This window comes from Hylaeus anthracinus, unplaced genomic scaffold, assembly GCF_026225885.1.
Source record: "Hylaeus anthracinus isolate JK02 unplaced genomic scaffold, UHH_iyHylAnth1.0_haploid 11994, whole genome shotgun sequence".
Taxonomy (NCBI): Eukaryota; Metazoa; Arthropoda; class Insecta; order Hymenoptera; family Colletidae; genus Hylaeus; species Hylaeus anthracinus.
The window spans coordinates 3,330,513-3,342,680 of NW_026534341.1; the positions used below are offsets into that span (position 1 = coordinate 3,330,513).

Consider the following 12,168-nt stretch of genomic DNA (forward strand, 5'->3'; position numbering starts at 1 on the left):
TATATATATATTCCCAACACATTTATTTTCGTAATAAAATAAATATTGAATTATAGTAATAATTCCAACGAACACCTATTTTGCACACAAAAGTATATATACTCGATAGAATATTATAATATCGTCATCGTGGTCATTTTTATCTCCATCGAAAACAAACTATCAAATCTATCAGAATTGAACCAAATGTACACAAAAGTTACCTAGGAAGCGTATCCACGTTTACGATGTCTCATGCATTAAGCGTACCGAGATCGCACCTGGAGCCGCGTACTATCGTCGGCCAGCGTGATAAGCAGCCTGACAAGTTGTCATTGACCCGTTATATATTGTGGTATCGAACGCCGTAAAAGGGTACCAGACGGCAGATATGGGCGTGTTATCGGTATAACTCTCTCACGTTCGCTCCGCGACCGAAGATAACAGGTACAGATTCATTTTTCGAATCGCGGCACTGGTATTACGCAAACAGGTTTAGGATCGGTTCCCTCTTCCTTGTCATTGGTCGCATCGGAGCGAGTAACCTGCGCCGATCGACCACTAATTCCCTCGGCACGTGATAAAGGTACGCACCGATCGACGATATGGTATATTACTCGGGCCAGCTTAGGCGTCGACAAATGAAGACGTGGTTTCGAATTTTTTGGGTTCAGCTTGCTTCGATTCAATTAACTCTATCTAAACGGGCCTGGGATTCTTCGTCCGTGGTACATAGAGGATGTTTTAGCCCTTCGCACTCGGATGTCTCTTCTGACGGGACATCGTACGTCCAACAAACTTTAGCAGCGATTACACTTTTTTATTCAAATATCACGAAAAATGAAATCAAAATATGGTACGTGTGTCATGGAGGGAAATAGGTTTAGGATTAAATTATTTCAATGATATGTATGAATTTTTGTCTCGAGAAAGGAATATACAGGGTGTTAAAAGAACACCATTCGATATTTCTGTGGTACGAACACAGTACTGACAAGGAGAGACTTGTTTATACGCGATGTTAAGAAATATCATACTCGACTTCATTTTCCGATGCGTATTACTCTGGTACTAAACGCGCAACTTTGTCAAAATTGAAATATATTATTCTACATTTATTAATTCACTTTCCATTCAGTCTTGGTTTTGATCTGTCTTGTACGAATTGTTTTGCAGTCAAAAGTATCGTACAAAGTTTCATTTTTTTTCTCCCGTCAAATTCGACGAAAAAATCACGAAACTCAAGCGATCATGTCTAACAAACTAAACGGTAAATCGAACCCGTGTTTCATACAGACGTGTATTAAGATGTATATTTGGAGTTTTCAAAGTTACGAGACGATCCGATCCGTTGTCATTCTCGACCAAACAAACCACCTTAAACGACCGGGCGCGCGTTACTGTCCACACTCGCTAGCCATCGAGCGACGAAATTATCATCGACAGGGAATTACCACCTCCGACCGTTACCTGTGAATCATAGTCGACGTAATTTGACGAGACTTCGATAATTAATTGCCCGTTCTGCCGTGTCGGTTCCGTTCTTGCGCACCGTAGATAGTCGAGCGTTATTACGCTCTCGAATGTACGATTATGTTAACACGCGATTATTTGACTGTTGAAACGTCTTTGGCTTCCTATTGCGAGTTGATTTATTACAGCGGGCAGGTTAACGACAAGACCACGGATCTTGGTACGTTGTACAACAAGGCCTGCGTATTGAATGCACAACCTGTTTTCGTATCATTTTCCTTTTTGCTCCTAGCCGAGGCACGTCAGAATCCAACGGCCCCGAGGATCTCGACGGTGCTCGCAATTTTACACATGGCTCGTTAGATTGATTGAAATTGATTTCCTCCCGGTCTCGTTAATTCGTGCGGCTCGGGAGTTTCTGCAACGGATGCATAGCCGGAGCCCGCAGATTGCGCATTGTTCCCCGCCCCTGAGAGTTTGTTTATCGATAGATTCCCGCCCGTGAGATTGTTGATCTTGCGTGCACGTTTTACTTTCTTTTGCGGCTCGGAATAAGGACGGGCAAACGGAACGAAGAAGAATTGCGCGAGTTACCTGTTTCAATCAGTCCCAGGCAATTGGAGTTGAATTGATCGTCTTCCGAGCACGGAGTGATCTCTGCCTTTTTCTCTCGTACTTTTCTGTTCGATATTTACGTTTCACCGAGGGACCTTCGATTCCACGATTATTTCGATGGAATTAACATTGACGAATGTTAGCAAAAATTTTAAAGAGTGTCACGTAAAATAGCAATCTTTGTTAGGTTCGGTATTTCGTAAAATTGAGTATTCTTAAGTTACCGAGTTCTTTGAAGTTTATTAGAATATCCTCCTTAGTCTTGTCGAGTGTTTGGTCCTGTTCAGGAATATTTCGAAATTTTTTATTAAAAATGAAAGGCTCGAACTTTGAGGACTAATCATTTGATGAAAGACCTTCTTTATCATTTCTGAATGTAAAATTTCTATTACTTTGAACAATTTGCACGAATCTACGTCCCTACCTATGAAAACAGGGATCTTTGGAGTATAAAAGTATCGATAACGGCGATTCACGAGAGTTATTCATCCGACGATTAGGTTTCTCACGTTTCTCGACCCCCTGAACGCTCGTTGAAAATAATATTTACGGTTTACAAATTTTATTGTCGTACGCGCGGCTCGTGTCGTCACATTTGCTACGTCACATTATTGTTCCTTAATCATTTCCGGGTACCGCTTCCCACGTTCGTTCTGGTGGGTACATTTACACAAGTCACTTACATCGATATTGCGTCTAGCTGTATTACGGGATTTTATTTCCGACTTACGACAGACGATTGTATCGTGTCGAACTTTCGCACGAAGCGAGTTTTCTTCGGAGACAAAGAAAACCTTCTGCGAGGAGCTTAGAATTCCTTTGTTGTAAATAAAATGTTGTTCGAAATAGGAGTGGCGAAATTCTAGCTTCGACTAAAATTAACGTTTCTTCCATGCTGAGTGATTGTAAACACAGACACTTTTTCTGCTCCGTTTCATCGACGTTTCCAAGAAACGACATCAAATGTTATGTTTACGGTTGGAACTTTTACGTACGAATAACTGTTTGTTTTCATTTCGATGTACAAGTATCGGCTCAATGTTACAAGACGAGTTAGGACTGCGAATATTTATGAACTTTACGCGTTTGGTCGTATATGTGAACGTTTAGATTTTTATAATAATAATTACTGTCGATAATAAAAAGAACGGAAATGTGACAATAACTTATTCACTACAGAATCCATATTCGCGAGTCTTTAATACACGAATGTAGTATTTACTTGGGAGTGGTATCGAATCCTTATTAATACGTAAGAGTACGTAGGAGAGTGCAGAAACTCGTGGAGAATAATTTACGTAGTCGAAAAGAGTTGTCGACTGTTCTCTACACGTTCCTCCAGTTTTATTACTTGCTCGTACATATCAATAGGTTTGTTTAAATAACCCTCGAAGCATGTGGTGTAACGTAGATATAGTATCTAAAAATAAAATGATAGTAAACGTTTATTCATTTATTTCTTAGTTATGTATCTTGTTAGATGAACCATTTCTTTTTATATTCAAGTCCATATGAATATTAACAATTTTTCGATCCTTTATAGTATCTTCTATCTACATCTGTACTTATAATTTATTCATACTGCAATCAAAGATCGATACTCGTACTTGTTCGCTCTGAAATATTTTATTTCATAATCTAAACTTTGTTGTAATAAGATACCAAACACCTGTCGTATGTTAATACTTTAACGATAGTTTTCTTAAGTAAAGTATATCAAGAACTTGTGCACGTCTTTAAAACGCGAGAAACACGTTTTAATATAAGACGCTTTTTAAAGATCGACAAGAAAGTAAGAAGAGAAAAATAAAGCGGCGATGCTGCTTGAAGGGCAATTTTTATTCTCTCGTCGTAACGAATAGAAAATTATTCATCATTTATTCTCTATTCGAAACTTTCATTTGGACGAGAGTTTAACTCAATGGCCAGAGTTTTACTCTGGTCTGGCGGATGCACGAGTAACTGTAATTTGTTTAGGCGACCTCGGAACAGCGTATGATTGTTTTAGAGACAGCCATACGACCTGCATACTACCGCTGCTAATCAAATCCACAACAATGGTCTTTTTCGAGTAATTAGGCGCGGTATTTACGCACCGCTATCCTTTAACGTCGCGCCGTGCTACATTCAGCATAGCGTGTCTGCTTCCTTAATTAACCACTATCCAAGATTCAACGCGATGATATCCGCTGTTGTAGGTCCCTTCATAATAGTCGTCTTATGGTCACTGTACTACCTTTTGAGCTACAAGACGATTGTAAGGGGATGCTACAACATTTTTCAATTTGTTACACGATTCGTTATTAAGAAAAATGTCTCGAAAAATAAAGACGAAGCGAACATTTTATTTCTCAGATACAATCACTTTTAGTTACTGCGGTACGTCGCGGTAATTAACAAACCTTTCTCATGTCTAATTGCATCGCGTTCTTTTCTTAATTGTGATATGTAGAATAACCAATTTTGTAGTAACCTTTTAAATTTGTTCCGTATCATTTTTATTCGGTTCTTTTCGACAGCCACGGACTAACACCGATCATTAACCGAGTTCTTAATAGCTTCGGGTGGCATTCGGACCACCGAATTTAGCATATGGGAGCTTCAAGGTGGTCACCCTTCTAGATACTGATTATAGCCATTGTAGTGGAACCCCTCATTGGTGGTTTCTATACCTCAACAGCTGCGAGTTTCATTAACCCTCTTTATCGTAAGGGAAATTTTGGGGTCTCGACTGACCCCCAGACATTTCTACATTTATCACAGCTTGGTGGGTTGGCAGGAAAATTCGTGCCGTTTTTTAGTAGGTGGTCTAAGGACAGGTTCAGGCATATTTGGAAAAAAGTTTGGTCACGATAAATTGTTGCCGGTGTTACACGTCTTTGAATATGGAAGAAAACAAAGTGCATTTTAAGCATTTAAGGCAGAGGTTCCCAAACTTTTCAGACCGGCTCCCTTAGTATACAGATTATTTTCGGCGGTTCCTTTAATACCAATCGATACGAGGCTGATCTGAAATATGTTAGACAGACTAGATTTTGTGGCACGAGCTAAGAGTTGAAATTAAAATTCTTACAAATAAGCTCTCGGTAGACAAAGTGCTAGGAAGTAGTTGCTAGGAAGTAAAATCTGTACGAATTCTTTCTCGTATAGGGAACAGTGGAACGCATCCTCGATGCAAACGTATCATGCACGAAACATTGCAAATATCAAGTGTCTCGATACGAGAGAAGCCAGCAGGACAGGCGAGCAGATCGGCAACAATTGCGCGAAATCGGAAGCTTCCTCATTGTTAAGAAATCAAATGTCAGAAGTCGCGCGACGCCTGTTCCATTGAATGGGCAACGGTTCGTTCGATTTGTCATTCGGCTCTCATGATTTCACTGCTGCACCGTTCCGTGCGATGCATTCGCTTTTGGCGGAGCGCAGAGGTGTCTTTCGGCGCGTTATTCGCGACGCGTGACAAATAGATTATTGCTACGCGATTAATGCGCCATTGTAAAATGAGACGTGTCGACAAATTTGTTACTCGACGAGAGTTTGCTGACAACGGTTGAGCCTCGATGATATGATCGAATCGTTTGTGTAAGAAACTAGGAAAAGTGATATTTAACGCTTTATTTAACGCTGTCTATTAGGTTCGTTTATTTAGGAATTTATTTAACTTACTACGTATATTAGCTATTTTGTTAGCAGCAGACGACAGAAAAAAACATAAGAAATGGAATAAACGAAACAAATGAAGCAAATGAAACAGCAGTAATGAACGAAATGAATAATGAAATGTTTCGAGTGTTAGTCAACGTTCAATTAACAACATTGCAAAAAAGTTGTGAACGATGTTGCAAAACAGTAGTTACGAGTTCCAGGATTTCTAACAGGCAATGTTGGCATCGCGATTAATCAATTACACGTACGCTGTCGTTGCAATTAGCCTGCATAAACGTACACCTCGTTGCACTAGAGCGCGCGATATGAGCGAAACGGTAAAAAAAACCAATCGTCGGTTTTGCCTAAGACTTTTAAGTTGTATTTTGTTTTGCAACGGATACCGCGTGCGATATCTACCGTGTTCAACTGTTCCATTAGCGCCGGTGCAAACAGGCTTTTGCCAAAGCCGCTTTATTCCACGACCAGCTCTTTTGCTCACGGTTTTACTCGCACGAATAGTGCCGGGGAAAAGAATTAAGTGTTTTCCGCTTGAGAATCTAGCAAGTGAAGTTTACGTATACGGCGGTGATAAAAATTACGAATAACATTACATAATGTGACCATTATATTAAAAATATACTCGGACCAAACTACCGTGTTTTCGTACGTTTTTTCTCTTTTTCTTTGTGCGCGCTAAAAAATTAATTGTTAGGAGAGTATCTTTTAGGAGTATTGTTTAGGTCAGCAGAAATAGTCGTCATGTGCATCCTCTCTGACAACAAAAATGAATAAATCCTTACAGTTATTCAAACAAACAAAAATTATTTTTTGAACTCGAAGAATGCTTACAAAGGTCGAGTATTTTTGATATTTATAACAATACCTTTAATAATACATTCTCCGTATGTATCAATCCGTATGGGACCGAGTAATCCTGAAACCGTTGAGAATCGAGCGAAGAAACAAAATTTTGGAAAAAGTACCTACGCTCGCGGGTTTATTCATAAACATAGATGGGATCGCGATTTCTCGAGCGGGCATTTACCCCATTATCACCTCTTGGTTCGCGTACGAACACGTTGGTTATCGTTCTATCGAAGAGTACTACGCTGAACGTCACGCTCTTCAACCTACGCTCCGCTTTACGACCCGAAGAAGCTTCTAAGAAATCTTACGTAATCGCTCGCCGCGACGCGAACGCATTTATAGTTGGGGAGCAAGAGACTTTACAAAGCATGGCCGCGACGAGATGTTCCGAAAACGCGGATCCAGATACATGGCGTGGTTTGATCCGTGAACGAGGATCGTGACGAGAATTATAACCCAAATTCTAGATAGCTTCTGGAAAAAATGAATGATGAAATCGAAATGAAAATCTAATTAAACGCAAATGTCTAACTACGCCTACTTTCGCGCGGAGAATTGTAAAATATTTAATAATAATAAATTTCGAAGTTTTGTTTTCGCGAAGCATTTCGGAGCGAAAGCACGTTATATGAAACGGAGTAAATATATTCTACTGGGGAAAATAACGTGTAAAAATGACTTCAACTAATATCAGATACAAATTACATTTGATTTCAACACTTTTGCATACAGTTTGTTACACAAGAGTAACGTTGATATTCACCAAAGGATCGATTCGAAATACGGAACAGGTTATTTTAAAATCGTCCATTTCTCCAAGATCGAAGGAAACATCTTTGCTACCATGATTTTATTAGGTTGTCCCGAAAGTTTCTTTCGCGAGTTGCGTTCAATTATTTTACGTGGTCGTGTTTATATAAACAATCTAATCAACCGACTTTGTTTCATAAATATTCACGTTGTAACGGCAATGGATCAAAATGAATCGTGCACAATTCAGTAACGTAACATAAAGCATAGAATATTGTGCACGTATTACTTATTAATAAAGCGAAAGAAACTTTTCGGACAACCTAATACGTAACGTACATCATGCATAAAGAAAATTATTCGGTCTGTCCTTCTCTGTTTTTAACCTGCGGAAGTAGGTTAGTAGTTCTCGGGTCTCTGTTGCTACAGGGTAAAATAATAAATTTAGTAAGTAATTTATAATACTTTAGTTAAAGTATATACTATAAATGTCTGTGCGTCCTATAAATATCAATCTCTGTCACCGTAGTGTCCGTGCCGCAGATGGTATAATCGGCCGGTCATGTGCTTGATCTCGCCGGTTCGAATCCCGTTCATCGAACGTCTTTTTTGTTTCTTTTACACGTGTAATGAGCGCGTGTATTATATCGAATCGATGTCATACGCGCATTAAAGGTACAGAAATAATCGGCTGGATTTAGGTACAATACCATCTACTCTGTAAGAAACGGATAGCGATTAGAGTGTCCTAGAAAATGTTCCACATTTCGAACTTTGAATCTACCAACTAACTACCTCCGAGCATAATTCAAGCAAGTACGATCTACGGTCTTCTGCCGTTGGTCTGAAAGCATTTACGAGTTCCTCTGCAACACCGTGCTCGTTCTTTAGATGCAAAAACTTTTGGTACGTCCATGTTTCATGACGTCGTAATTGTCGAATCACCTTCCGCTCAAGAAACACGCTCTGCTCAGAAAGAAAGGGAGCAACGTCTGGTCTATATACACACTGAGCGAATTGTTGTTCTAATTATGGAGTTATCGTTTCAATTTTGCCCTACTCCGTTTTACAAATGATCGATACGAGGAATGAAAATGCAAACAAATGCGTGATGTACGTTATGCAGTTGCGTAATTAGTAATGCGAATACTAATACACCAGTAGCGATTAGACTGCGGACTAGACTGTGGACGTTTACGCAAATTCATATTTTCACAGATATATTAGGTAGAGAGAAACTTTTACATTAAATTCAAACTTTCCAATAAATTTCTGTCTTTAATTCGTTATATAATCTCCCTCATTGTCAGCAGCCTTTTGTCACCTGGTGTGCAAATTTTCACTGCCAGAGAAATCAATGAGCTGATAAATTAAACGACCAAGTATTTAAGATGGCAAAAACGACATTATTATCCGGGCCACCTAATAGAAAAAGAATTGAAATTTAAACGAAAATATGCCTTATATTCTAAAGGTATAACATGTACGTTATTGTTGACATTTTTTGCATTTGTGCATATTCTCATAGATTTACCCATATTTCCACCTAATAGAAAAAGAATTGTAATTTAAACGAAAATATGCCTTGTATTCTAAAGGTATAACATGTATGGTATCGTTGACATTTGACATAATTTTGCATTTGTGCATAGTCACGTAGATTTACCCATATTTTTATTTTCTATAAGTGTGTAAACATCCGCAGTTGAGTGCCAAGCTATGTGACGGTTACTTACGTTACTCATGTTTAGTACTGATTAACCCTACGCATTTACTTTCAATTTAAAAAAAAAAAAAAGCGAAGGGTGATCCCCCAGTTTAAACGCTATCCTCAGGAAACTCCGAATACGTCGCGATTAGGTTCAGAATTTTAGCTATTAGGTTGGTGCAAAAGGAACTGTTGTTTTTAATCTTTAGCTTTAAATGACTATACCTTCTTTTTTTTTTTTATAACAAACTTTATTAATCGAAATAAGAACCATTGGAATCAATAAATTTTTTCCAATGAGAATTCTGTAGTTCTTGAGGCCAACAAATTCATCGAAGCTCTCAATTCTTGACCTCTCACGAACTCGTACAAAAATATCGCTCTTTTCTAGCATTGCTAAAACGATGAAAGTACAGCGTGCACCAACAGCGATCATATAATACTTGTAATCAAAATAAAAAGCAGATTCTAAGCTTGATACGTACAATGTGAATGTACAAAGCGCAATTCCTTTCGATCAACCTAACATTTACTGCATCAAATCGACTAGTTCGACTAACTAAACGCGTCGTAAATATAAATTTATCGCGAATGCCGTACAGGAAAACTCTCTTCAAACTACGTACATTACGACAGACTATTTCTTATTCTTAGCCTCTTTCTCTCTCATTCTCTTTTGTTCTCTGTATTCCGTATTCTGCGTTCTGTATTCTTCTGCCGTTGCTCGGCACTTCGCCTGTTTATAATAAACACTTTCTCCCTCTCTCTCTCTCTCTCTCTCTCATCCGCACTCGTCTCGTTCGCTGAACTTCGCATTCATACATTGCGCGGTTAATTTAAACAGCCTACGAACGTAATGAAACAATTCGTTCGGAAATTCGATAAATCAACCTTCTGTCGTACAATTAACGTTGTAAATTAATTCCGACATTCCAGAGAAAAGATCTAAAGATGTAAAACATGTCGATATCCCAAAATGATACGAGTTTGCTCCGACGGTGGAGCCGAACGTCCCTGTGGAGGCTAGTCGTTAACCCTAGCCGAGATAATAGAGAAAAGCGTGGGCAAAGAAGAAGCTCCCTCCGTCCGTTCTGGTCCTGGTGGGACGAGGAGGGTGATCAGTAATAGCGTTCTCGGTACAGCGGCGTACCAACGCGTGGTGTATCCACGAGTCTGCGTGGCGTGCAAGCAACAGGAGGCGCTGGATCGTGGATCGGTAAGGGAGGGGCGGGGGAGGAGGAGCCTCGGGGCAAGGGGACGTCGACGCGCAAAGTTTGTAGTTTTGTTTGAAGCCGATCTTAGCCGAAGGCGATTGCTCGGCCGCGAACGACAGGCTTCGTAGCGTGTTGGTGAGCACCAGCTGGCTGCCGGCTGCACGAACCGACAGAGTTCGCCGTTCCACGGTCGCCGTCGGTGGACGGACCCAGTGGCGTGCACCTTGTTCAAAGATTCTCCTCGTCCATCGCTGCGCTCTTCTCTCCTTCGCCCAGTTCTCTTTTCTCCCCTTGCTGGACTCCCCTTCGGTCGACAAGAAGGTTTAAAAGAAAGGTGGGGGCAGTTGGTTCTCCAGTTCGCGCGGTTCCGAAAACCTGAACCACCCGTCGTATCATCCGCACCGGTCTCGGGAGCTCTGGGTCAGCCGGACGACTTCTCTTCATCTCTGTCTTCTCTCCCCTCGTGGCGAGCTCGTGCCACCCGCGGGCCACGGTCGTTCCGACCGTTCCCGACCGTTTCTTTCTTCGATCCCTCCCCCTCTCCGTCTATCTCTCCCACCCCGCTCTCGCGATCCTCCACTCCGTTCAACAGCCTCTATACCTCTATACCTACCTGAGCCTGTCCGCCTGCCTATCTCTCTAGTCGCCCGCTTCATCCATTCGACGCGGTCTCCCCACCGCGAGAGAGCACCTCGGACGTCGCGAACAGAGAGAATCCATCTCTCGCTTCCTCCGTTCGATGCATCGCTTCGTGCCACGGTTAGCGTGCCAGCGAAGAGGACACTTGGTCTGACCGGCGCGACGCGCGACCAACCGACCAGCACCGCCAGAAACACGCGGCCGCGCGTTATGTGCCGGCCAACTTCGATGTTCCAGTGTTGAGAGCACTGCGCTCTGGTGCGGTTCGCGTTATGCCAGTTGGTGGTTCGATGTATTCCGTTCGGTTCCTGTTCTCGCTCTGCACGCTAGACGCGCGCCGTTCGTCTCGCCTTCGTCGCGTCTTCGAGTTGTTTCTGTGATTAAACCAACACCACGTGCCCTCGCCTGTCACCTGAGCTAACCTGGAGTGGATATACAGTTTGGTAACGTATCTACCTTGACTCTATCTTAGAGGACTACCCTGGAACCTACTACACAGGCACGCTACGTCAGCTACAATTTTGAATTTTGAATTTTTATTGGAGTAAACTTGAGGTTTTCTTTTCTGGTACTCGATGTTGGGGTTTTTGGTATTTGGGAGGCTCGCGTCTCCCGTAGAAGGTTCTGGGGTAAGTGCCACGCGGTTTCTCGTTGTTCCCTTATCGGTAGGCATCTCTGCGCTCCCTGCTCCGTGGCTAGGTTCCAGCTTCGTTCTTTAGCGGGCTTCGAAGCATTCTCAAAATGACGCTCGTACATACGACACTGTGCCCTAGCTCAATTAACACGTCGATCGCCGTGTCACTTATATATATATATATATATATATGTATGGGTGACAGTGATTTTCACTCGAGAACTAAAAAGATTAATTCTGAAAGTTAGACGTCACAGGAGATGAATCTGAATGAAGTTTTTGAATTTTGATGTAGTTACGAAACTAAATACCACGATAAATATTTGATTACCTGGACTCTGATAGTCTAAATAACATTTAATGTTGGGATAAATTTTCAAGAATATTCGTTTGGCAGTCAACGTGTTAAGAGAACGAAGCATGTTTGAAAGATGTCGGATTGGAAGTAAATTGTGAATTTTATGCATTTTAGATATTAACCTTTTGCACTCTTGCACCATCTCGTTGCAAAACGTGCGAATAGGAATCGCATTACATAAAATAGTCTATCTTTGGAAACGTGTCGTTTTTGGTATTATTAGACTTGATTATAAATTCTTCTAGCTTTCTTGATGCGGCGACACCGCTACAAACATAGATCC

The 12,168-nt window shown here is 41.1% G+C and overlaps 1 protein-coding gene and 1 long non-coding RNA gene across 3 annotated transcripts in view; one reads left to right on the forward strand and one right to left on the reverse strand.

Moving 5' to 3' along the window:
- LOC128888487 (uncharacterized) overlaps positions 1-12,168 on the forward strand; it is a 54,469-nt gene that overhangs the window by 19,407 nt on the left and 22,894 nt on the right. The window contains exon 7 of one of the 2 annotated variants that reach the window (XM_054145374.1): positions 5,218-5,761. The exons of the other annotated variant lie outside the window; for it this stretch is intronic. Within the exon in view, the coding sequence (XP_054001349.1) occupies positions 5,218-5,442 (225 nt within the window). The 3' untranslated portion in view covers positions 5,443-5,761. Of the gene's footprint in view, positions 1-5,217; positions 5,762-12,168 lie in introns of those variants that run through there. 2 annotated transcript variants of the gene reach the window in all.
- On the reverse strand, positions 7,273-8,516 carry LOC128888493 (uncharacterized). Its single transcript, XR_008460273.1, has 2 exons — positions 7,857-8,516; positions 7,273-7,755 (listed from the first exon to the last, which is right to left on the reverse strand). It is a non-coding gene; the product is annotated as an uncharacterized LOC128888493 (long non-coding RNA).